The sequence below is a fragment of the Schistocerca americana genome, chromosome 4 (assembly GCF_021461395.2).
Source record: "Schistocerca americana isolate TAMUIC-IGC-003095 chromosome 4, iqSchAmer2.1, whole genome shotgun sequence".
Classification (NCBI taxonomy): Eukaryota; Metazoa; Arthropoda; class Insecta; order Orthoptera; family Acrididae; genus Schistocerca; species Schistocerca americana.
In genome coordinates this window covers 313317269-313344968 of record NC_060122.1, presented here as the reverse complement: position 1 = coordinate 313344968, position 27700 = coordinate 313317269, and the positions used below count along the sequence as shown (strand labels likewise).

General features: G+C 40.1%; 1 protein-coding gene across 1 annotated transcript in view; it reads left to right on the top strand.

Annotated features, from left to right (window-relative positions):
• The window catches only part of LOC124614050, a 33298-nt gene extending 27275 nt beyond the window's left edge, over positions 1-6023 (top strand). The window contains exon 5 of the mRNA XM_047142883.1: positions 5649-6023. Coding sequence (XP_046998839.1) covers positions 5649-5685 — 37 coding nt within the window. The 3' untranslated portion in view covers positions 5686-6023. The remainder of the gene's footprint in view (positions 1-5648) is intronic.
• The last annotated feature ends 21677 nt before the right edge of the window (positions 6024-27700 follow it).

Here is a 27700-nt window from a genome sequence, read left to right as displayed (position 1 = left end):
ATCAGCAATCTATGCTCGCCTCCTCTGCACCACTACATACGCAGCCGTTTGAGTTGTAGTGCCAACGGCAGCGGACGCATGGGGCGCTAATTCCCTCGTATGGCTGCTGCTAATCTCTGATCAGTTTGGCACCTGAGAAATAGTTTAGCAGGTAGTCCATGCCGCGAGGGATTAGCCGTGCGGTCTAGGCGCTGCAGTCATGGACTGTGCGGCTGGTCCCGGCGGAGGTTCGAGTCCTCCCTCGGGCATGGGTGTATGTGTTTGTCCTTAGGTTAATTTAGGTTAAGTAGTGTGTAAGCTTAGGGACTGATGACCTTAGCAGTTAAGTCCCATAAGATTTCACACACATTAGAACATTAGGTAGTCCATTATTTGTTCTCTGACGACAGGCACAGATGTGAAATGGTTGCGATGCAGTCTGTGCACAATACGGCGATCTTCCCTGGTGGTGGTCGCATGTTGTCGACCGGGATCTTGCAGGTGAGTATCCCTGCCCCCACGTTCCTATGCAGTCCAATGTCGGGTCACTGTCACATCAGAATGTCACAAAAATCTCCATACTGCATGATCGAACCGGCCGGCCAACCGGAGACCCACAATGAGGGCCCTTTGAACTCTCTCGGGTTATGATAACGCTGTCTCATCCGAGTAGGTTGCATCTCCGTTTCGTTCATGGCCATCCCTCAGTTTCTGACGCTGTTCGTGCCCTTTATAAAAGTTACCAGGTCTGACTACAGCGCTAAAGATGAACTACACTAATGGCTTGTGGTGACCTCTCACACAGAATTGCAACGTTGATCAGTTACATTCCCTCCGATGACGTGTAACCATCACAAAGTTACGTTGACACCTGACGAAGTCTTCTGGTGCTTCACATGTCATGCAGTGCTCCTCTGCTGACAGAGGTCACTTGTACAGTTATTAAACATCCTCTACTGAGTGATATCGTAGTTTAGTTGTTATTTCAGTAGTATTTGATATTACTGTTGAATTATTTTTAATTTTGTCTGTCATCGTATTGTGACTGGCTACGTATATCCGTAAGGTGCAGAGCGGTACCGAATTTATTGGACTGACTGTTAGCATCGTTATTTATTTTTTAATTAGTCTGTGGAAAACAAATCGTACAAATATTGAAGGCTCTATGCGCACAACAATCAACTCGCTAGATATTTTGCCATCCCCCTCAATGCGAAATTTCCACATATTTAAGTATGGGCACCTTTAGCTACGTAATAAGAAGAGTAAGTTTTAAATATTCTCGCACTTTTAATTGCAAATCTTGTAACTCTTGTATAGTACACTGGTGGGTTGCTGCGAACAAAATGTCTTCCTTCCTATCTTACCGTCATGACAGACGACATTGAGTTAATATTTTTCATAATATGTAACGAGAAGTAACTGACATATGAACTGTGACTTTGTAAAAACTGCGTACCATGAGCGTCTCTGACTGCCACTGATATAAATTACTACTCTGACCTTGGGCTATGCGAGGAACAAATCTTCAAACAAATTAAAATTCTTTTCTGATATTATAATAATTGCTATTATGTTTCCTGTTATTCTTCCCTCCTGTCTCTTCTTGTATGTGTGTTTTCTTTTTTATTTGCTTCATCCTTCAAGCACTTCTGTTGACAAATTAGGTTAACATAGGCTCTAGATCAGTGGCACCCTATCTTTCTGAGGCTCCTGAGTACCATCAGATATTAACTAGGATCATCCCTCCCCGCCCCCCTCCCTTCATCCACCTAACTCAAGAATCTAAAAGAATTTTCTTTGAGCATTTTCATTTTTAAAAGATAAATGATATTTAGTTTGTGTAGGTGTTAATCTAATGAGTCAGTGAGAATGATGAAGCAATTCCCAGGACATAACGAGTGCTACTAACAAATTATCAGAAATGGAAGCTAACTATCGGCATATGCACTTATTACAAAACAAGCTTCCTCTGCACCATTCCTCTACCTAGCGGCACTTACTTCACTCACTCCCTGCTTCCTCACTTAAAATCAACCACATTAAAATGTATGTACGTAGGCGTACTGTTGATAAATCACTTGATTTCTGGATTCCTTACTTCTGAACTGTCAGAAAATGGAAGACGTCAGGTTTCGAATGTTTTGTGTCACTAACATTAATAATAATAATATAGTGGAAGGTCTGCAACAATGTAGTGGCCATTGCATAGTTACTGTTGTGTTGACAATTAGTTCGTTTATTGTTGCACAGTGAGTAATGAAGCAACTTGTAATCTATTGCGGAGAGTATCTATAGCATGGAGAAGACAGTTTCATGAGATATTTAAGAATATGTGATCTATATGTCTTAATTTTACTGTCAATGATGCATGATACAAAGAACATGCGTACTGGGTGGACAAGGTGTGGAAGATGTTCATACACTCGTTTCACAAGCTGTAACTACTACCATATTATGCGTTAATCCCAGTATTTGAAATAATGTAATTATTTGTAACTTATGTATTCTGTATCGGGGTCTTACGAAATAGAGATAACTGTAATGATCTTCAAAAAATTATTTAGATTGATGATTTATACAAAACTGAGGCTTTTCATTTATACGCTTCAGAAAATTATACTTTACCCCTCAGGTTTTCAATCACTTCACTGGATCGAAATAAAGTGGTGGAGAGATATAATCTTACGTATAGTCTCTGTTTTCGACTACCTGCACAGAACGGTATAGGCGCTCCTTCTCTTTGCGTACATATTGGAGGCGGCGAACGGTATAAGCTGAGGTCACGTCATGAGAGAACTGTTGCAAAGTCACCATATAGTGAAAGCATACAGGAAGAGTCCCATCCACCTCTCAGCAGAACAAAAAGCTGTGTAACGAGCCCAAGAAAAGTGTGAAAGGGTTTTAAGTTTAAGTAAGCGATCGTCTCATAATTTGAACGAGCGTGTAATGTGTTATGGGGTACCAGACAGCACGATGAAGAAGCGAGATTCATTTACGAGAAAGGTCGCTTGGAACCTCTCACCCGACTGCTTCGTTACTTTTGTACTACGAGTAGTCGTCATACAATTCTATCACATCTAAAAAAATAGAACTACTTTATTATTTTTAAATGGTTCCTTTACGGACAAAGAAATCCCAACGTCACATTACCGCCAGATGGGCGAAAACAGTACGGCTCACCCCCTTTGTAAGGTGTAGCATAGTGCAGCATTCCGCTTTCTACATCTGAAGGGAAACAGCGCAGCAACAATACAAGTCTGAGTTTGTTCCACTGTACAGCAGAGTTGTACCATTGTACGATGCCGGGCTTAGGCGATAAATAGGCTCCCATTGCAGTCAAACAAGTGCGGATTACCACCTCTCCGTGAAAAACCGGGAATCACAAGAGAAGTGGACGCTTTGATGCTCGAATCAGACATGGATCGGTTTATAATGTAATATGTGACATTCTGAATGACAAAAGTCCATCAGAGACCTCCCTTGGTCCGTCAACCAACCATTCGCTTGATTATATGTCCTGCGTTCCTCCATTTTCAATACAGACACAAATATGTTTTCTACTTGAGTCTGCTTTGTCACACATTTATTTGTTTTCTACCTCTTCTAGCAAATCTGATCAAATATCTGCCTTTTTCTCGCTGAATAACTATCGTGTTTCCTTATACAAGCCAAAACTGATAGTATGTATTGACTGTAAAATTTCCATATCAGCACACAGGGATCTCAGAATTGAAACTGTTTGCCAAAATCAAGCAAAGCCAGTTTATTCTTCTGTTTATTTCTTTGGCTCTTATTCGCCCTTCATCTTTGATTGTCTAAATTAATATTCTCTTATCTATGTGTTGATTATTCGTTATTTCACTCCCATTATAACTGATTTCCACGGCTTTTTTCTAAGCACATTCTCACATGTCAGCCCCAAATTTATGTAGTGTTCCTATCTCGACTGATCATCCAGTTGTTTTGACCAATGTATGTTGTGTGAAGAGATTAACCAGCTCTGACACGGAGGGCACAGTACAGTAAATCAATTCAGTACTTACGCAGAGATGACAGGACGCGCGCAGGGTAACAGTAGCGTGGGAAGCTGCATCAACAGGGCTTCTTCGGAATGAAAACTATCACAGCAACGGGCACAGCAACACACTTTCGTTTTCAGTAATAAGACTTCTATAGCACACACGAGCGATCAAATCAGGCCTTCGTGCTAGGCAATCTATCACCAAGTGTACATGTGGTACTCAGTACAGGGTTCAAAGCCGTATGAGGTTATAGAGATTTATAATTCCCACGGTTTTCTGTCACCAGTTAACGTGAACACGGGGCTGACTGCGCTGACAAACCACAGTCGATAAGGGTTTCCATTTCTTTTCATCTGCGGACGTGTTCCAGCTTTAATGATTCGAACAGCTAAAAACCAAGATTAGCGACCTGTGTCCCGTTAACGCTAACGGAGTGATTACGTCATCCGTATCCGACTTCCTTTATGCACTAATTTGTAGAATCGAGATGGAATATAAAATTGTTTACGTAAAATAACCAGTTTTCTTGTAGCTTCTAATAACAAGAAGTTTTTTCATAATTACATCGGTGACTTGATTCGTATTTTAATTGTGTTTATGCTACGGCCTATTTACCGCTTCCGTTCATCCAATCTTACATTTCATGTTCCACGCCATGCTCCATGGCTAAGTCAGAACAGGCATAAAATTTTATCATTAATTCAAAGTGACATACGAGATTCTAGGAAAATTATAGCAGACGATTAGGTGAATGCTTTACTGCGTCGTTAATGCAACGGTGCTTCTCTACAAGGACGTAGAAGCAGCTGTAGTTTTGTCTTGAGATTACAATTAAAAATTACCTATTCTTCCGATGCAACAATTTTATTTTTGTTTCTTGAGAACGAATGTGTCGCCTAATTATTTTAGGTATCTTCACTAGTGTACAATGGAAATAATTATTATAATTATGAGTCGTTAAGTTATTGTATTAAGTGCCTTGTAGAAGCATTCTTTACAATTCGAGAATGTAACTTAATTTTATTGCTCCTATCTATTATGTGCGTTCATTGCCCCTTCTGTTATCATTTCTAGACACAAACTTCTTTGTCTAAAGGTTTTTTTGTTTTTTTTTTTTTGTTTTTATGCTGCATTACGCTATGCTTCTAATAGTGAACTTGACACTGCTGTAGACACAAAACAGTTCTGTACCAGCAACTTTCACGTTATATTTAGGATAACTATATCATGATCTTTCTTTTTTCTGTTCATATTGTATACCGAGATATACTGCATAACTAAACTCCTTTCACGAGCGATTGAATAATGTAAGAAATACATTGTCGCAGTGAAAAAAGAATATTTGCCTCTATTTGAGAAAACGCAGCTTAGATATACTGAATCGCATTTGAAACGTTAGGGGTGTTATGACTCTGGCGTCGATGTAGGTAGTATGTAATTGAGCTTTTGAAACGTTAGTGGTGTTATGACTGTCGCGTCGATGTATATAGTATGCAATTGAACTTTGTGCTGTGTGAGAAGGTAATACAGTAGTTGAAGCTGGCGCTTGTGTAGAGTTATACCTGAGCGCTGTTCTCCATGTGTATTCTCCAATATACAGATCTCTAAATTTCCTATAGCGTCATTAAAACTTTTCTTTTGCAGATGTGTTGACTCCTCTCTGAAGTACATGCTACCGTAAACGGTAGTGCAGCCATCGGCAAGCAACCACGACTCCGATTCCAAGCACTCAGCACGCTGACGTGATGAAGTACGCCGATCGTGTGGATTCGCACCGTCTGCAGTGTTGATTTGTCTCACATCCCATATGCGCTGGGAGAATGACTTCAGTCACATGAAACACTTTTGTCTGGATGAGTGTCGCATGTATTACATTTTTGGTACCTGTCCATGGCTGGACTTACTAATTTCGTGAGAGTGTAATATTTAATGTCTAGATTATACAGGTGTTTAATTAATCTTGTGGTTGCCTTGGCTGTTTGTATCAACGTTGCCATAAAATTTAAGAAATCAACTCTATTGCGTTGTTCTTTATTTTCTCCTGCTAGAAACTGATTACATCTGTACAAGCAGAAGACTACTACACTACCACAAAAAGTAGTTGAGCAATTTGGAAATTTAATTTCAGCAACAATGATATTTAAACAGTAACAGCTGATGCTGAATGCAAGCAAATACAACAGATCATTCCGATATAACACTTCTGGCCATTAATATTTGTTCACTATAAAGGCGGTAGTCAATACAAGCCGAGACAGCGTGAGGTGTGCTATGTCCTTGGATAGAGAAACGGTTAGCATTTCAGCGCATCCGCACAACATAGTAGTAACGTCACCTATATTCTACATACAATGAAAGATTAGAGAGTGGGTTTGTTATACGGGAAACATATTGTAATGTTGGTTAATTTGGAGAAAATCGCGCCATGCCTCGCTTAAGATGGAGAAATTCCTATCAGCATCACATGTTGGAACTTACCAGTGGATAGAGTCTGGCCAATAGAGACTATTGCCGCTCGCATGATATTGCTGCTCACACTGTATCACTCCTCACATTGGTGTCACTGCACAAGTGTCACTCAAATAAGGACCTGATGGTTTCAGCAGAGCCAAACACAACTTTATACATAATCTCAGTAGTAGGGGAGGAAGAAGAGAACGTAACTCTTCTTTGTGAGACTTATGTAAAGAAACACCACCTGTCACTTTCACGGTTACCCACACCCCACCCTGGGACAAAGGGGCCATTGTTCTCCTTACGTAAATAGACCCACAGCCACATGGGGTCGCCTCCTAATGAAAAAAAAATTTGCATCACCCTTATCTTTATGTATGTCTAATTCAGGACTCTATTGTAAACAAACCACTCATTTCGCTGTGGCCCACTATGAACACGAATTCACATGGCTTTGCTCCTTACATAATCAAACCGTGTATATATGTTCTTAACTTATGATTATGCAAGTATAATTTATGATCCTAATGTAAATTAACTTTGCTCCACTGCTCTTATTGTTTATTTATCTTGGAGGATCATCTAACCCCTTTTAAGTTTCCACCTCTTCCTTCCCCTCCCTCCTTCAGCCCCCACTCCTCTACGCCAATTGGGTGTTGCATAATTGTCAAGTTGAGCTGAAATACTATGGTTTTTAAGCCAAAATAGAAGTCATACAATTTGACAGTACAGTGTATATGCGAAAGCAGGAGTGTGGTCTCCAGTCAGCTGAATTGCTATAATTTAACTATGCCATGGCTGCCCAATGGCAATTTCTGCAACACATGGCCACCTTACATTCACACTTACAGCTTCGGGGCAGTTACAGTTTTGGTGCTACTTTCTTCCAGCATTGCAAATACTCACTTTTCTAGACCATCCTCCAAAGACACAAATAAATACAAGACTGTTAATATTTCACAACTTCCAGAGTAGATTACTGATGATGTTTGGTTTGTGGGGCGCTCAACTGCGCAGTCATCAGCGCCCTAGAGTGTATTACTGAGACGGTACATCACTAAGGCTACTATATTAAAAGATGATTAACAATTATTGACTATTATAACTTCTAGAAAACACACGACGAACTTGTCCCACCATTGGCTGGCTCTGAGCACTATGGGACTCAACTGCTGTGGTCATATGTCCCCTAGAACTTAGAACTACTTAAACCTAACTAACCTAAGGACAGCACACAACACCCAGCCATCACGAGGCAGAGAAAATCCCTGACCCCGCCGGGAATCGAACCCGGGAACCCGGGCGTGGGAAGCGAGGACGCTACCGCACGACCACGAGATGCGGGCTGTCCCACCATTGTTTAAGTGCTAAAAACAATTGCCTACACTCTAATATCACTTTAGTTCTTATTTATTCTGTATGAATGCCATCTGTACATAGTAGTAATCATCATGCTAGGGTAACAAACTGATAACGTTTGGCTGGCAGAACCTTGACTTGTAGTTAATTTGTTATATACAGATGCCTACGTGATATGTGACCTCACATCAAAAATTTACTGAAAAGAGTGCTTAAATAAATATATGTCATACAATTTCATTCCTAAGTAGGTAGTTTGCGATGTTGAGTCAGCACCATGCACAGGAAAGAGATATGTAAATTGATGTCTTATCGACCTTACTAAATGTTGTGAACTCCTACTCCCGGCTAAATAGTATGGTACTAAGCTACTACTTACAAATCGTTGGTGGTGCTGCACACTTTTTCGAATAACAAATTTTATGTTTGTCAAGGTGAAGCCCATGTGAAAAACATATCTACCATTTAATAAGTATACAATGCTAAAAACTTCGCTATATATTTTTATCAAAATCGATTTTTATAGCAGATTCTCTTAGCATTTCCGATAGTATTCTCTGTTACAGGTAAGCGAAAAGTATTGTGGTAATTTACTCCATACATATCTATGTTACATTGAAATTGTGGCAATCAAACCTACTGGTGGTAAAATATTGTTTCGAAAACCTTAGGAGTATGCAGTAGTATAATACATCCATTGCAAATCCCAACTGCTTAACTGTATGTTGTATGGACAGTACATTACAGTGCCATATGCATAATATTTTTTACGATAATAGCATCGCCCTCTTTCCTTAAAAAATGTGCACTTTACTTGTTTTATAAGCAAAGGAATCAGTGGCAAATAGGCAATGCTCTGAGTAATAAAGTGGGGAATGGATTACTTCATCCTTGAGAAAGACTTTCTAAAATATAGAAGCATGCAGCTTTACTGTATGATTAAATGATGATGGCGTCCTCTTGGGTAAAATATTTCGGAGGTAAAATAGCCCCCCATTCTGATCTCCTGGCGAGAACTACTCAAGAGGACGTCGTTATCAGGAGAGAGAAAACTGGCGTTCTACGGATCGGAGGGTGGAATGTCAGATCCCTTATTCGGGCAAGTAGGTTAGAAAATTTAAAAAGGGAAATGGATAGGTTGAAGTTAGATATAGTGGGAATTAGTGAAGTTCGGTGGCAGGAGGAACAACACATTTGGTGAGGTGAATACAGGGTTATAAATACAAAATCAAATAGGGGTATTGCACGAGTAGGTTTCATAATGAATAAAAAATAGGAATTCGGGTAAGCTACGACAAACAGCATAGTGAATGTATTATTGTGGCCAAGATAGATACGAAGCCCACGCCTAACACAGTAGTACAGGTTTATATGCCAACTAGCTCTGCAGATGATGAAGAAATTGATGAAATGTATGACGAGATAAAAGAAATTATTCAGGTAGTGAAGGGAGACGAAAATTTAATAGTCATGGGTGACTGGAATTCGATAGTAGGAAAAGGGAGAGAAGGAAACGTAGTAGGTTAATATGGATAGGGGCTAAGAAATGAAAGAGGAAGCCGCCTGGTAGAATTTTGCACCGAGCATAATTTAATCATAGCTAACACTTGGTTCCGAATCATAAAATAAGGTTGTATACATGGAAGAATCCTGGAGACACTAGAAGTTATCAGATAGATTATATAATGGTAAGACAGAGATTTAGGAACCAGGTTTTGAATTGTAAGACATTTCCAGGGGCAGATGTGGACTCTGACCACAATCTGTTGGTTATGAACTGTAGATTAAAACTGAAGAAACTGCTCAAAGGTGGAAATTTTGACGAGATGGGACCTGGATAAACTGAAAGAACCAAAGGTCGTAGAGAGCTTCAGGGAGAGCATTAGGGAACGATTGCCAAGAATGGGGGAAAGAAATACAGTAGAAGAAGAATGGGTAGCTTTGAGGAATGAAATAGTGAAGGCAGCAGAGGATCAAGTAGGTAAAATTCGAGGGCTAGCAGAAATCCGTGGGTAACAGAGGAAATATTGAATTTAATTGATGAAAGAAGAAAGTATAAAATTGCAGTAAATGAAGCAGGCAAAAAGGAATACAAACGTCTCAAAAATGAGATCGACAGGCAGTGCAGAATGGCTAAGCAGGGATGGCTAGAGGATCGACAGGAAGTGCAGAATGGCTAAGCAGGGATGGCTAGAGGACAAATGTAAGGATGTAGAGGCGTATCTCACTAGGAGTTAGATAGGTACTGCCTACAAGAAAAATAAAGACACCTTTGGAGAAAAGAGAACCACTTGCATCAATATCAAGAGCTCAGATGGAAACCCTAGTCTAAGCAAAGAAGGGATAGCAGAAAGATGGAAGGAGTATATAGAGGGGCTATACAAGGGCGATGTGCTTGAGGACAATGTAACGGAAATGGAAGAGGATGTAGAGAAAGATGAAATGGGAGATATGATACTGCGTGAAGAATTTGACAGAGAACTGAAAGACCTGAGTCGAAACAAGGCTCCGGGAGTAGACCACATTCCATTAGAACTACTGACGGCCTTGGGAGAGCCAGTCATGACAAAACTCTACCACCTGGTGAGCAAGATGTATGAGACAGGCGAAATACCCTCAGACTTCAAGAAGAATATAATAATTCCAATCCCAAAGAAAGCAGGTGTTGACAGATGTGAAAATTACCGAACTATGAGTTGAATAAGTCACAGCTGCAAAATACTAACGCGAATTCTTTACAGACGAATGGAAAAACTGGTAGAAGCCGACCTCGGGGAAGATCAGTTTGGATTCCGTAGAAATATTGGTACACGTGTGGCAATACTGACCATACGATTTATCTTAGAAGAAAGATTAAGGAAAGGCAAACCTACATTCCTAGCATTTGTAGACTTAGAAAAAGCTTTTGACAATATTGACTGGAATACTCTGTTTCAAATTCTAATGTTGGCAGGGGTAAAATACAGGGAGCGAAAGGCTATTTATAATTTGTACAGAAACCAGATGGCAGGTATAAGAGCCGACTGGCACGAAAGGGAAGCAGTGGTTGGGAAGGGAGTGAGACAGGGTTGTAGCCTCTCCCTGATGTTATTCAATCTGTATATTGAGCAAGCAGTAATGGAAACAAAAGAAAAATTCGGAATAAGTATAAAAATCCATGGAAAATAAATAACAACTTTGGGGTTCGCCGATGACATTGTAATTCTGTCAGAGACAGCAAAGGACTTGGAAGAGCAGTTGAACGGAATGGACAGTGCCTTGAAGGAGGATATAAGATGAACATCAACAAAAGCAAAACGAGGATAATGGAATGTAGTCGAATTAAGTCGGGTGATGCTGAGGGAATTAGATTAGGAAATGAGACACTTAAAGTAGTAAATGAGTTTTGTAATTTGGGCAGCAAAATAACTGATGATGGGCGAAGTAGAGAGGATATAAAATGTAGACTGGCAATGGCAAGGAAAGCGTTTCTGAAGAAGAGAAATTTGTTAACATCGAGTATAGATTTAAGTGTAAGGAAGTCGTTTCTGAAAGTATTTGTATGGAGTGTAGCCATGTACGGAAGTGAAACATGGACGATTACTAGTTTGGACAAAAAGACAATAGAAGCTTTCGAAATGTGGTGCTACAGAAGAATGCTGAAGATTAGATGGGTAGATCACATAACTAATGAGGAGGTATTGAATAGAATTGGGGAGAAGAGGAGTTTGTGTCACAACTTGGCAAGAAGAAGGGATCGGTTGGTAGCTTATGTTCTGAGGCATCAAGGGATCACCAATTTAGTATTGGAGGGCAGCGTGGAGGGTAAAAATCGTAGAGGGAGACCAAGAGATGAATACTCTAAGCAGATTCAGAAGGATGTTGGTTACTGTAGTTACTCAGAGATAATGAAGCTTGTACAGGATGGTGTAGCATGGAGAGCTGCATCAAACCAGTCTCAGGACTGAAGACCACAACAACAATAACAACATTGTCCAGAGCATTGATCTGTGACACCAAGACTCCAGACGGTACGTCGGGACCTGAAACTTCTGAATAACTGCACCACCAAACACATTTCAGGATAAGGTGGCAGCTGGAACAGGTAGTAATCTCTTAGGTGCAGAAGAAAAAATTTTAGGTGAATCACCTCTCAGTTCATCCTCGAGTGTGTTTCCACCGTTCATGTTCCCAGCACCACATAATAGCACGATGTGGTTATCCTAACACTGACATTTGCTTGGGTGAAACATGACGTTTACTTCAGAGTGACATATCACACTGAATAGCAACCAAGGCTAATACTTTAATAAGTATACAATCCTATTTACTCCCTAAGTGAGTCAAGTGTAGTAGTGTGTGTTTAAATCAGACACAGAATGATTGTCATAACACAAATGTATCATTACAGATCTCTAATCACAGGTCACGAACACCAAAACGTCTCAAATAGGTTTGGGATTTGCAACATGTATCGCTTTATGACATTTTCTCCTCAGTACAATCAAATGCAGACATTACCAAATTATGAGTGGTTCCCATAAACAACGTTATTCCACAGGTCTTAGAAAAAAGGACCGATGGGTCAAATAGATTTAAATCATTACCTATTAAAACTATCTACTTCAAGTGTAGTTACCATGTTATGCGTACACAAAAGTAAACCGGAGGTTGAGGGGAGAATTGAAACTGGAGAATATGTCGAATAGTACTACTGCAATTTAAGAATGTGAACTCCTAATGGGAAAACAGTGGTCCAGTGTATAATTAAAGGTGCCCCAGAAAGGTCTCTCTGGTCGCTGCTCTAGAGAACTATTAATGCATTTTCCCTATATTTTCACCATTAACAAATGTTCCATTAAAAGTACAGTCTTCATGAATTTAGTTTATCACACCGTTTGTTTAAATGGCAGTATCGGGAGGGCTATTACAGCCTAATCGCATCAAAGAATAGCTTGTAGACTGGACAGTGTACATCTTGTTACCCAAATGTCGTAGTGAAAGAGGCAACCTGAACTGTTAGTGTTCCCACTGTTATTACATTTTATGGAAACGTAACACAATTATGAAAGAAGTGGGTCACAAAACTCTACTACTGGTAAAATCAGATATCGTGTTTGGTTGTGACTGACCTGCAAAGCAGCCGTATCAGTATACATGATTCAAAGGATAGTGTCGGAATCTCCATCAGTCCCCATTGTATAACAGTCATGAGAATAAGATAACAGAGATCGTGGTACTTACAGAAGTTTATACAGAATCATTTCTTCCTCGAATACTAAAAATTTGGAATAGAACCGAAAATTGATAACACTCTACCCCTCCACGCACTGCTCAGTGGCTTGTGGAATAAATGTCTGAATTTAGACTGTTTGCAGTCGATGCTGCTAACCGTGGGACGGATGCAATACCTGTAGGCTGTAGCGATTTACTGGAAGACCTGCAAACATTTGACGGCGTTGAAAATGAGTTGAAGCTGAACTTAGTTAAATCTAACATGCAGCATATAAATAGGCGAAGAGACCTACGACTGATCTATTACACTGTTGATGATGAATCATCAGAAACGGTAAAAATTGTAAAATCATAGTAACCAGCCAGTGCGATCTAAATTGGAATGACTACACAAAGCAAATAGTAGGAAGAAAGAAATACCAATGTGAGGAGAATCTTACCCACAAAAGAGGTGGTTTACGAAACATTTACTCGACTCATTTTTGAAATTTCTCGTCACTCTAGGACTCTTATCACGTTATATTAATGAAACGTCCAACGAAGAGTGATGCGTATTGTCAACGCATCGTTTAGTCGGTGCAAGCAGTTAAACAAACTCCACTGGTAGGAGCTACAAGAGAAGCATTATGGATCAGGGAGTGCTCAACCGTTGCAAAAATTGGAGGACGTATTTTGGGGGGCATATATTACTCCTAATTACTCCCACATACATCTGTATCGAGAATTTATAACTAATAATTGGCTTTACTGACACAATTTTTCAACACGCAATTGTGAACAGAACAGGGACCGATGTTTAGTGATAGCAGTAGCAGGAGTGTCATGTGTTTTTTTAAAGAACGTCACCAAAGCGCAGTATGCGTTGAAGTTCTATAGTGGGGAAATTTGTTTAACATGTACTGCTCGTAAGGTGGGTTGAGGAAACATGAATTCTATGTGACAGTGTTCTAAGGCACAACAGCCCGTGCCTAGAGTGCCGCACTACTGCAATGATACTGGTGTCTCTGTTACTATTCATATAAATATAGTACAGCTGACGTAAAAATGGCCCCTGTCAAGGTTTTGGTACGGAGAATAAGAGTGATGGAATGTTATAAGACCTCATTTCTGTGAGTATTACAGTTACAAAGCTCTTAGAAGTTATGACTCTCTACATACGATGTCCTCTTTGCACATCTTCATCTCAGAAGAGTGCGGTAATGGATCGGCAAACAGTGACATGCATGCGTGGAGAGGGACGTTAATTCTGTTATTTGAAGTATGGCTACTGGCGAAGGAGGCCTCTCACATGTGAAGTGGCAGCCATTGTGATCACAGTAACACATACTGGTGTGAGTGGTGCGGCAGCCCCTGTGGTGGCAACACTGGCAGGGGCAAGTGCAACCAAAGGATTCCTACTGGCATTTTTTGTTTTAAATAATGAGCTGACTTCTCCAATTCGTATCACAGTGATGGTAGCAGCAAAAGTGTGGGAAATTGGTGTAACTTCTCAATGTTTTGTGTAGGTACATACATGTCTTTAGAGACGATACTAGACAGATTTTTTTATTTCCCTCCGGTATTTGCAAGTCTACTGTAATCTTACAGTGTGGCACTCCTGTAAGACAGCCTGATAATGGCATCATGCAGTGAGCTCATTGTTTTCAATACACTAATAATGCAGGGAAATGTTAATTACGTGTTTTGTAATACCAATAATTATTAAATAGAATTTAAAATGCTGTCAAGTTTCTCACACTGATAATTTGTGTATTTCATTACCGTTTCTTGTCATGACATGTTTTGGGATTATCCCACCACTTGATGACCTGATAAATAAACAAAATTTGTTTTTATGTATGGTAGAAATTACAACATTCTAACAGTGATCGTTATAGTAAAAAGAAATGTCAACAGCAATAAAATGTAAACCTCCAATACATACCATACAACTTTGACATTGGCGGCCGGAGTGGCCGTGCAGTTTTAGGTGATATATATATATATATATATATATATATATATATATATATATATATATAAAATAAATTCTTAATGGAGATGCTTGGAATTTTGTAATCTGAGTCTATGCCAAGACTGGTTAGAGTCATTATTGCCTCCAGACGGCCAGATGTGTTTTCTAAATTTCACATTTTCTAAATTTCACACTTTGTATAGTCTTGAATTAGTTACAGATTGAATAATGTATTCTTCCTGTTATACTGTATACACACACTTCCATTACTTGCTGCCGTTAATGGCGTTACAATTTCGTTAGCCTGCAGTGTATTTACAAAATATCTGTGGAGGAAGACAGCTCTCCAAGTTGAAAATATGTCATAATAATTAACAGACGTGACAAACAAGGCAGAGATACCTATAAGCCTACCATCCACCGCTACGTAGTACACAGACCGTATCCGCACAAATCATATTTATATAGAAACAATGAATTTTCATTAAACAGAGAACATTTTAACTTCAGTAGCGGGTACAGTTCAATGCACCACTCGCGAGTTGGTAACGAAATTATAAAACAGAGCAATGAATACGAATTGATTTGGCACTTTGATTCATAGATTGCGAAAAAGCTTTTGACATTGTTGCAACAAAATCTGAACCCTATGATTATTAGAGTGAATGCACCAGATAGTTCTTATAATAAGTAATCTTTATTTACGACAGACTGTTTCGGCTTTATAGCCATTTTCACGTACCTGCAAGTAAAATTTTGGTGAGAACAGGCATAGAATCCAATGTCATTTATATTAAAGTAGCTGTGTTGTACTCACGTCTAGATTGATCTAACGTCCATATTACGTCGTTAGTGGCCTATTTTATAACTATCACTGCGTTAATAAGATGGTAAATGATGTCAAGATGTTGAAAACAAGATGTTAATTACGTGACAGCAGTTTGACAGTCCCATTCTTACGACCCCACACATTTACAAAGATTGTGTTGATGGACAGCGATATTATTTTACTATCTAAAATTTGCTACAATAGTCTTTGGTTGTTGCATAAGTGACTTCCGATTTACTCATTTTCGTGCTCTAAATATTTCATGAAGTTTCTCAGGTAGTACTTGTCTCTAAATTCTGTATGTTAGTTTCATATTTCTTGTGAGTATTTTCTCTTGTACAACCAGATTGAAAATTCTTCGAGATTATTCACTGCAAAATCTTTTCTTATTCTGTGCAGAATCTGTATACGCATTTTCGATCGTATCAGCAGTGTGATTTTGATTTTTCAATTGCAGAAAGAAGCTCGACTGATTATATTCGCTCTCTCTAATGTGATCTTTATATATCACGTTAAGCAAACAGAATGCATACAAATACCACTCCAAGACAGAAAAGAAAATTCTGAACTGCATAAACCATAAACTGCTATTAAGTGACGCTATAGCATTAAAAGCTGATAAAGGGAATAGTGTGGTCATATTTAACAAAAACGACTATACAGATAAGGACGTGTTATTCTTTAAATCTAACAGTATCACAGAATTGCCACACAACTCTACCAACAGATATGCAGCTAAAATAGAGAAAGCCATTAAAAGCTGTAATACCATTCTCACTGAACATGAAAAAAGAACCAACATGGTAATGAATCCAACTACACCAAAATTACGAGCCCAACCGAAGACACATAAACCGACTGTTGCGATTCGGCCCGTAATTAATTGCATAAATAGCCCATCAAATTTGATAAGCGAAAAACTAAACACACTAATAACAAAACATTATACTTTCAACAAAACGTACACAATCAAAAATTTGCGTACTCTGGGAAGAGAGAGATAAGACATACAAATACCGCATAATGGTAAATTTATTTCATTCGATATCAGTAATTTATATATCAATGCGCCAGTACAGGAAACTATCTAAATAATAAAATATAGCCTGTTATAATATAGGACGATATCAATGGCTAGAACACTTAAAATTAGCACTATCACAAAATTATTTTGAAAATATCAACAAAATTTACACCCAAGCAGTTGGAGTAGCCACAGGTAATAGTACAGCAGTCACATTAGTCGATAGTTTTCTAAATTCTCTGGAAAAGAAATTCTTTAACTCAGACTGGCATACTATCAACTATATTGTATACTGTTTTAGGTATAAATAATTCAAAAGCCAAGATCACTTACATACTGTTCACTGGATGGCCGGTTTCAAGGCACTACAGGTGCCATCATCGGATCTGAATGTAGCTTAACATTTATAAACCATTTGGATATAACGTTTATAAATGTTAAGCTACATTCAGATCCTATGATGGTACCTTTAGTGTGTTGAATCCGGTCATCCAGTGAACAGTATTTAAGCGATCTTGGCTTTTGAATTATTTCTACAACAGAGTGATCGCCCCACAACACACTATGTGTTCACTGTAAAATATTTTAGGTATGTAGATGCTACCCTCATGTTGGTAGAATGCAGTCAAGTAGATATCGAAAATGTCCACCAAAAACTCAACCAAATGCACCCTAAAATAAAATTCACTATGGAAATTGAGAAAGAAAATATCATTAAGTGTCTAGACCTCACAATTGGCAAAAATTATAATCGCCACTCATTAGATACCTATAGAAGTGGCTATTCCTGTCATCCAATGGCTCATAAACTAGCATTTTTCCATGCAGTGATTAATAGATTAAGTAATCTGCCATTAGACAAGCCAGCAATTCAAAAATAACTTAACACACTTCGTTATATAGCCAATGGAAATGATTTTGACCCCAACAAAGTCACATAATTATACTACAAACGTAAAACACCAAAGCAGAACACAATACACAGCGAGATATGCCTAACTCCAGAAACATCATCGACATAGAAAATAAAATACATACCAGCAGTCTACCTTGGTTAAATCTCCAACAGAATTAATGCACTTTTTAAAGCCACAGATCTTCAGCTAGCCTTTCGAACCAATATCAGTTTTCATAAAGTTATGTTCCGCCTTTACTAGAACTTCGAAATGTGATAAACCAGGCATATATAGAATCACATGTGGCAGCTGCAATAAAAAAAATTGGCTCTGAGCACTATGGGACTTATCATCTGAGGTCATCAGTCCCCTAGAAATTAGAACTACTTAAACCTAACTAACCTAAGGACATCACACACAGACATGCCCGAGGCAGGATTCGAACCGGCGACCGTAGCGGTCGCGCGGTTCCACACTGAAGCGCAGCTGTAATAGCTTTCACGTCGGCCAAACAGGAAGAAATTTTTACATGAGATATAAAGAACACATTAAAGCGAATATAATCGGTCAAGCTTCTTTCTACACTTGAAAAATTAAAATCACACTGCTGATACGATCGAAAATGCACTAGAGATTCTGCACAGAATACCAGAAGACAAGATTCGGCTGTTATGGCGCATTCAGTAATGTGTCTATGTAGTTTACGTTCACCGACACAGGCGTACGTAGGTAGTAGCACAACTGATGGCCCAATACGTCTCTAATTTTTTTTTTTTTTGAGTCATCAGTCTTCTGATTGGTTTGATGCTGCCCACCAAGAATTCCTATCCTGTCCCAACCTCTTCATCTCAGAGTAGCGTTTGCAACCTACGTCCTCAATTATTTGCTGTATATGTTCCAATCTCTGTCTTCCTCTACAGTTTTAGCCTCTAGAGCTCCCTCTAGTACCATGATAGTGATTCCATGATGTCTTAACAGATGTCCTAATATTCCGTCCGTTCTTCCTGTCAGAGTTTTCCGTATGTTCCATCTCAAATGCACATCTCAAATGCTTCAGTTCTCTTATCAGTATCTGATTTCGGAATCTCTGCCTGATCGTGATGTACTCTAACTGGAATCTTCCCGTATCTCCCAGCCTTTTCCAAATATACCTCCTCCTCTTGTGGTTCTTGAACAGAGTATTCGTTATTAGTAGCTGAAATTTAATCCTTCTCGTCTCTCATTCCTCGTGCCACGCCTATATTCTTTCGTAACACTTTGTTGTATTCCTTCCCTTACAAATGCATTCCAGTCTCCCATGACTATTAGATTTTCATCTCCCTTGGCGTACTGAATTACTCGTTCAATATCCTCTCACAATTTATTATCGTTACTATATTTCTTCATCCTCAGCCTGAACTATCGTTGTCGATTCTGATGAGAACAACCGTATCACTGCACAGCAACACACTCTCTGCCCTACCTTCCTGCCTGCAGAGGAGAGCTGGTGGACAGCCAGCGAGAGACACAGACAGGGCAGCGCAAGCTGCCGGCGGAACGGCCGCGTGTGTGAAGGAGCAGTAAGCCTTGGCGGAGCATCGCAGGCGAGGGTGCGACTGGGCGAGAGTGGTGACCTTAGAGTAGCTAGTGGCTGTTGCAACACTTCACGGGAGCTGCGAGTTGTACGGCGGAGCTGGATCTCGACGAGACAAAGTGTGCCGCCTCCGCGCGAGCTGCTCTTCTGGCCACTACCCTTCTTGATCACAGACTCAACCTATTTGTGTAAAATTGCTGAAGTTATTCTATGAGTAGCCTGGCACCTAGATCAATTAAGGGGACTGCCACATGACAAACATGTCCTATATTGTTCTTGCCATGGTGAGGAAGATGCCTCCCTTTTAAATTTTGAATGAAGTTATGGATTTATGTTCATGTAATTTTCGATTATTGCACTGGAATTTTTTATTAAATACTGTTTTAATTAATCTCTCAGTAAACACTGGATTGAATTTCTTTTTGTATTTAGATTTCTGAGTCTGTCTGTACGATAATGTTTCTCTAACCGTCTCAAGTAAAATTTTGCTTAAACTGACCCTCTGTCTAAACTTTGGACTTGAGTCTGTTTTGGCATTCAGAGCGCTGAGCATGCCTGTAAAATTACATTGTGCTTAACTGTTTGCTTTCGTTAATGTCTGTTTAAGTATTTATTCTGATCGTTCTGTTTGCTGAGCTTGTCTGTAAAACCACGAGTTATTTGATTGTTCTACGAATGCTACCAGTGCAAACTCTTCAAGTCTTTTGGAGTATCCTCCACATGGGATTAGTCCTTCTACGCCAGCAGCACGTGTCCTGCTGTCTTACATATCAAATGTCCAGTATACATGGGCACTAAAATGCATACCTTAAGAGCTATGACCACTTGTTGATCTTCGCTACTGTAAAAGACTTCTATTGAACAAGTGCTCATAGGTCTTGATGTATGTGTTTTATAGCTGATGTGTGCCAGCCTTTATTATTTGTTTTGGTCCACACCTTTCCCTCCCAAAATATGGAAAGCAAAGAGCTTGCAGTAAAAGAGATTCGTTTCATAGTATCGAATAAGTGCTCATAGATCTTAAGGTATGCATTTTAAGTCCAATTTAACTGTTAACGTTTTGCCGCCGCGTTTTGAGACGCCCTAGGGTTGTTCGTTTAATAACTGTGTCACTATCTGTGCGTACGAGGGAGGAATAAGCAATGTAACTAAATAATCCGCTGAAGAAGATATTCCTTTCGTGAATATAGAGACATATGAATAGACAAGGAGATTTCACTACACCAACGAAATTTCGATCTCTACCTGACGCCCCCCCCCCCCCCCCAAGAACCATAGACCTTGCCATTGGTGGGGAGGCTTGCGTGCCTAAGCGATACAGATAGCTGTACGGTAGGTGCAACCACAACGGAGGGGTATCTGTTGAGAGGCCAGACAAACGCGTGGTTCCTGAAGAGGGGCAGCAGCCTTTTCAGTAGTTGCAGGGGCAACAGTCTCGATGATTGACTGATCTGGCATTCTAACACTAACCAAAACGGCCTTGCTGTGCTGGTACTGCGAACGGCTGAAAGCAAGGGGAAACTACGGCCGCAATTTTTCCCGAGGGCATGCAGCTTTACCGTACGGTTAAATGATGATGGCGTCCTCTTGGGTAAAATATTCCGGATCTCCGGACGGGGACTAACCAGGAGGACGCCATTATCAGGAGAAAGAAAACTGGCGTTCTACGGATCGGAGAGTGGAATGTCAGATCCCTTAATCGAGGAGGTAGGTTAGAAAATTTAAAAAGGGAAATGGATAGGTTAAAGTTATATATAGTAGGAATTAGTGAAGTTCGCTGGATGGAGGAACAAGACTTTTGGTCAGGTGAATACAGGGTTATAAATACAAAATCAAATAGGGGTAACGCAGGAGTCGGTTTAATAATGAATAAAAAAACAGGAGTGCGGGTAAGCTACTGCAAACAGCATAGTGAACGCATTATTGTGGCCAAGATAGACACGAAACCTACGCCGACGACAGTAGTACAAGTTTATATACCAACTAGCTCTGCAGATGACGAAGAAATTGAAGAAATGTATGATAAAATAAAAGAAATTATTGAGATAGTAAAGGGAGACGAAAATTTAATAGTCATGGGTGATAGGAATTCGGTAGTAGGAAAAGGGAGAGAAGGAAACGTAGTAGGTGAATATGGATTGGAGCTAAGAAATGAAAGCGGAAGCCGCCTGGTAGAATTTTCCACAGAGCATAACTTAATCATAGCTAACACTTGGTTCAAGAATCATAAAAGAAGGTTGTAGACATGGAAGAAGCCTGGAGATACTAAAAGGTATCAGATAGATTATATAATGGTAATACAGAGATTTAGGAACCAGGTTTTAAATTGTAAGACATTTCCAGGGGCAGATGTGGACTCTGACCACAACCTATTGGTTATGAACTGTAGATTAAAACTGAAGAAACTGCAAAAAGGTGGGAATTTAAGGAGATGGGACCTAGATAAACTGACTAAACCAGAGGTTGTACAGAGTTTCAGGGAGAGCATAAGGGAACAATTGACAGGAATGGAAGAAAGAAATACAATAGAAGAAGAATGGGTAGCTTTGAGAGATGAAGTAGTGAACGCAGCAGAGGGTCAAGTAGATAAAAAGACGAGGACTAGTAGAAATCCTTGGGTAACAGAAGAAATATTGAATTTAATTGATGAAAGGAGAAAATATAAAAATGTAGTAAATGAAGCAGGCAAAAATGAATACAAACGTCTCAAAAATGAGATCGACAGGAAGTGCAAAATGGCTCATAAGAAATGGATACAGGACAACTGTAAGGATGTAGAGGCATAATCACTGGACGTAAGATAGATACTGCCTACGGGAAAATTAAAGAGACATTTGGAGAAAAGAGAATCACTTGCATGACTATCAAGAGCTCAGATGGAAACCCAGTTCTAAGCAAAGAAGGGAAAGCAGAAAGGTGGAAGGAGTATATAGAGGGTCTATACAAGGGCGACGTACTTGAGGACAACGTTATGGAAATGGAAGAGGATGTAAATGATGATGAAATGGGAGATACGATACTGCGTGAAGAGTTTGACAGAGCACTGAAAGACCTGATACGAAACAAGGCCCCGGGAGTAGACAACATTCCATTAGAACTACTGACGGCCTTGGAAGAGCCAGTCGTGACAAAACTCTACTATCTGGTGAACAAGATGTATGAGACAGGCGAAATACCCTCAGACTTCAAGAAGAATATAATAATTCCAATCGCAAAGAAATGAGGTGCTGACAGATGTGAAAATTACCGAACAATCAGTTTAATAAGTCACGGATGAAAATACTACCGCGAATTCTTTACCGACGAATGGAAAAACTGGTAGAAGCCGACCTCGGGGAAGATCAGTTTGGATTCCGTAGAAATATTGGAACACGTAAGGCAATACTGACCCTACGACTTATCTTAGAAGCTAGGAAAGGCAAACCTACGTTTCTAGCATTTGTAGACGTAGAGAAAGCTTTTGACAATGTTGACTGGAATACCCTCTTTCAAATTCTGAAGGTGGCAGGGGAAAATACAGGAAGCGAAAGGCTATTTACAATTTGTACAGAAGCCAGATGGCAGTTATAAGAGTCGAGGGATACGAAAGGGAAGCAGTGGTTGGGAAGGGAGTGAGACAGGGTTGTAGCCTCTCCCCTACGTTATTCAATCCGTACATTGAGCAAGCAGTGAAGGAAACAAAAGAAAAATTCGGAGCAGGTATTAAAATCCATGGAGAAGAAATAAAAATTTGAGGTTCGCCGATGACATTGTAATACTGTCAGACACAGCAAAGGACTTAGAAGAGCACTTGAAGGGAATGGATAATGTCTTGAAAGGAGGATATAAGATGAACATCAACAAAAGCAAAACAAAGATAATGGAATGTAGTCGAATGAAGTTGGGTGATGCTGAGGGAATTAGATAAGGAAATGAGACACTTAAAGTAGTAAAGAAGTTTTGCTATTTGGGGAGCAAAATAACTGATGATGGTCGAAGTAGAGAGGATATAAAATGTAGATTGGCAATGGCAAGGAAAGCGTTTCTGAAGAAGAGAAATTTGTTAACATCGAGTACAGATGTAAGTGTAGGGAAGTCGTTTCTGAAAGTATTTCTATGGAGTGTGGCCATGTATGGAAGTGAAACATGGACGATTACTAGTTTGGACAAAAAGAGAATAGAAGCTTTCGAAATGTGGCGCTACAGAAGAATTCTGAGGATTAGATGGGTAGATCATATAACTAATGAAGAGGTATTGAATAGGATTGGGGGGAAGAGAAGTTTGTGACACAACTTGATTACAAGAAAGTGTCGGTTGGTAGGACATTTTCTGAGGCATCAAGGGATCACCAATTTAGTATTGGAGGGCAGCGTAAAGGGTAAAAATCGTAGAGGGAGACCAAGAGATGAATACACTAAACAGATTCAGAAGGATGTAGGTTGCAGTAGGTACTGGGAGATGAAGAAGCTTGCACAGGATAGAGTAGCATGGAGGGCTGCATCAAACCAGTCTCTGGACTGAAGACCACAACAACAACAACAACAACAACCTGCCGCTTGCAGCATGAACCTTTAGTGTACGTGATATATCCCTCACGGATGGAGGTGAAATGAGAACACAGCCCGGTAAACAACGTAGAACAAGTTTATCAATGAACACATAAAACAAAAGCTCCTTCTTTCAATAAATTGTTACAAGAACTGTGGGTGGTAGGCAGTGATAATAACCGATTTTACACAAGTTTGTAACAACAGACGAAAGTTTGAGTTCTGTCTGGAGTTGAACTACAAATAACGTTATAGGTGTCATGTGCTGACTGGGCCCGTCTCTTGTCTGTGTTTTGGAGATGTATCAGTGATTATGCGTCGTTCGGACGGCATGCCCATCTGCTATTTCATTCGAGCTTTTACGTAGGAGTGACATGTTTTGACGCGCACTTGTACATGGGAATTTTTGGACATGAAGTATTAGTTTTGTGAGTACATCGCCTTATTGTCTACTTTGTTCAGTAGATTATGTGGACTACTAGTGCTTTTATATATGTAGTTTTACTCTCTACTCAAATATGACCTGAAGATATACCTACAGGGTATGAAACCATTCGTCATACAGTGAAAATAGTATAAATCTACACATGGCTCTATTTAGTATCACGTGACGCCACAGAATTAATCAGGTCGGCGGGGCCAGTGACCTCTGGTGGGGTTCAAGCTGCCTCCTGTCGACCCAGTGGCCCTTGCCGTCTTCTGTCTGTCGTCTGCAGGTGAGGCCCCTGTGGCTTCACCGGGTAGGCCACTCGCATTACACAGATGTGAGAGCGGTTGCCGGTACAGAGGGCGAACGCACATACACGGCAGTACGATTTTATTCGTTTTAATCATTATGTAGGTAGTTACTCGGGAGGCTTTGTAGCTTCTTTAATGATTTTTTTCTTTCTTCTTTTCATCTGTTGGCAGCCTGAAGATGTTTACTGTCCCGTGAAAACCGATTACGGAATTGAGAAATGTTTATGCGATTGTGTCTTCAAAGGAAACATGGATCCATCACAAAAAAGATAGAATGAAGAAAGTTAACCATAATTTCTCTGGTTGGGATACGATTGATGCTGAAAATATTCGGTTTCCATTTTCGATAAGAATGTTCTACCGTATAGTATTCTGTGTATGTGGTTCGAGAATAGCTGAAAATTGTGGGTGTAAAGCTATAGACAAAGAGGGGACAGGAAACCCACTAAACTCTAGAACTGACTAGAAGACTGGTGCTTATGGCCGACCAGCGAATAACCATAAATTACGTAGCGATTTATCTGCTATCAGATCATCCGTGATGAGCTCAGTTTCAGAAGGGTATATACGACGTGGGTAGCATAGGAGACAGAAGATGAAGCATGAATGCATCAATAACAGTTTTTTTCAAGCTACAGGCTTCGTCAATCAAGAAAAAGTTCAGATCCTTCCTTAGGAAGGATTATGCTGACTGTCTTCTGGACTGAAAACCATCTATCAGAGAATATTACATAAAAGAATGAGAGTGCGATCAGCTGTGAACAGCTGTTCAACTAACACACACACACACACACACACACACACACACACACACACACACACACACACAGAGAGAGAGAGAGAGAGAGAGAGAGAGAGAGAGAGAGAGAGAGAGACATGTACATATACATATACACACACACGCTGTCGATCAGAAATTCGGTAACCATTATCTAACTGAGTTTTGGGATGTTCGAACACCTTGTCTACGGACAACACGTCGTCATTTATAAATACGGAATACGTTACAAGTTCGTCGATTTTCCACTCATAACGAGGTACAAGGAGTGGAGCAACAACTTGTATTTTCAAGCGAAAATACAAATTGTTCAAAAACCCAGTACCCAAACTAATATGGATGATGAAGGGCCCGAAAGAAGATATATTTCGTAAAGCAATCACGTGCTGGAAACGTATATTTTTGGGGTATTGAGTACGTAGGAGGTCACTGTGTGTGACCGAGAGTAGAGTGGTGTTAAATATTTTTCATTACTTTATTGTTCTGATCACTATTAGTACAATACATGTTAAATGAGCACTATTATCCTTAGCGCAGAGCCGTCATCGGCACCGTAGGGAGTTACGTGTCTGTGCTTGTGTGGCTGCAGCAAAAATTCTTGAAACCAATTCCGCCCGCGAGTCAGTAGGGGCTGACTACATCTCGGCTTTCATGTAGCCTCAGAGAAAGAAGCGTGAAGGGGCTTTCCGCCACACTGTAGATAGAGTACATATCTCGCAGTTTTCCCCATGTGTCTTACTCCATGTCGATACTGCAGCTATCACGTAAGCACTGGTACTATCCGCTGTTTACTGACTCAGTGTCTATGAGCTTGGAATCACAATATACTAAATATCTCAAACTAACATTTGGTGTAACAACGTTAGACACAACGACTTTTACCTGCTCCATTCGTGTATTAGCTACGTATGCTCAGTGATCACGCAATGTGGGTTTCCGACACCTGGTTGTCGCACGAAATATATTTGTTTTTGCCTCCTGTATCGTCCCCTCCTTGCCACTGGTTCTAAAATTTTAATTTGCTAGACATGCAGCAAATGCTTGTACCTTCATTAGATGGTTCTAATTCTCTTTATTTATGGGACTGTGCAACCAAGTTCCTCTCGTATGATATACTGCAAGGCAATTCATTTAAACCCCAAACGAATCTGGTAAGTTTTAAAGGAAATAATGTGCACAATGGATAACGATCCTTTAACATCGAACCAAAACATACGGGAGGGAGGCGGTAACCGCATGCTATAGGCATACATCAGCTGGGAATAAAACTGTTGTCTGAAGGCCGGCCGAAGTGGCCGCGCGGTTCTGGCGCTGCAGTCTGGAACCGCGAGACCGCTACGGTCGCAGGTTCGAATCCTGCCTCGGGCATGGATGTGTGTGATGTCCTTAGGTTAGTTAGGTTTAACTAATTCTAAGTTCTAGGGGACTAATGACCTCAGTAGTTGAGTCCCATAGTGCTCAGAGCCATTTTTTTACTGTCTGAACCTGATAAGAATACTGCCTATGTCAACTATTATCAATGAAAAATTTTTGTGGGGGCTGTAACTATCTTTCATTGCTTATTGCTGGTTGTTGAGTGGATTTGGTTAAGATGGAGGTATCATTTTCGCTTACCACTTAATAATTTTGACTGGTAGATTTGACATTTATTCTTTAAACAAAAGTCTCCTTCATTTGATTCTACTCACATTTGAATCTACACGCAAATCTAAATGAACTAGGTAAATGGTCAAATGGTCTCTTATTTCATTTTACTGTGGGGCACACTATGCGGAAGTTGGTGGGATGACCATTCTGCTCCCTCCCTCTCAAACCCAACAGATAACTTTATTTAAAACATGCCCCTTCCCCCCCCCCCCCCCCCCTCACACACACATAAATTTACTCAAGGCGCCGCTATTCTATCGGATACGCAAAGCGCAAATGCGAGAAACCAAGCAGGCTACGCAGTGGGCTGCAAGTTGAGAGTTCCATAAGCAAAATTAAAGACCGGAAGAAAAGAATTACACGTTATCCAACTTATTAGTCCGTAAACCGAATTAAAGTGTGTTTCGCCGGCCAGCGTGGCCGAGCGGTTCTAGGCGCTTAAGTCCAAACCGCGCGACCGCTACGGTCGCAGGTTCGAATCCTGCCTCGGGCATGGATGTGTGTGATGTCCTTAGGTTAGTTAGGTCTAAGTAGTTCTAAGTTCTAGGGGACTGATGACCTCAGATGTTAGGTCCCATAGTGCTCAGAGCCATTTGAACCATTTTTAAAAGTGCGTTTCTACAGAAACTGCTGCGATCTGTGCTGTCTCTACTCAGCCGATGCTAGCGCAAGTTGGCAGAAGCGAGCAATGATGCTTCTCTCA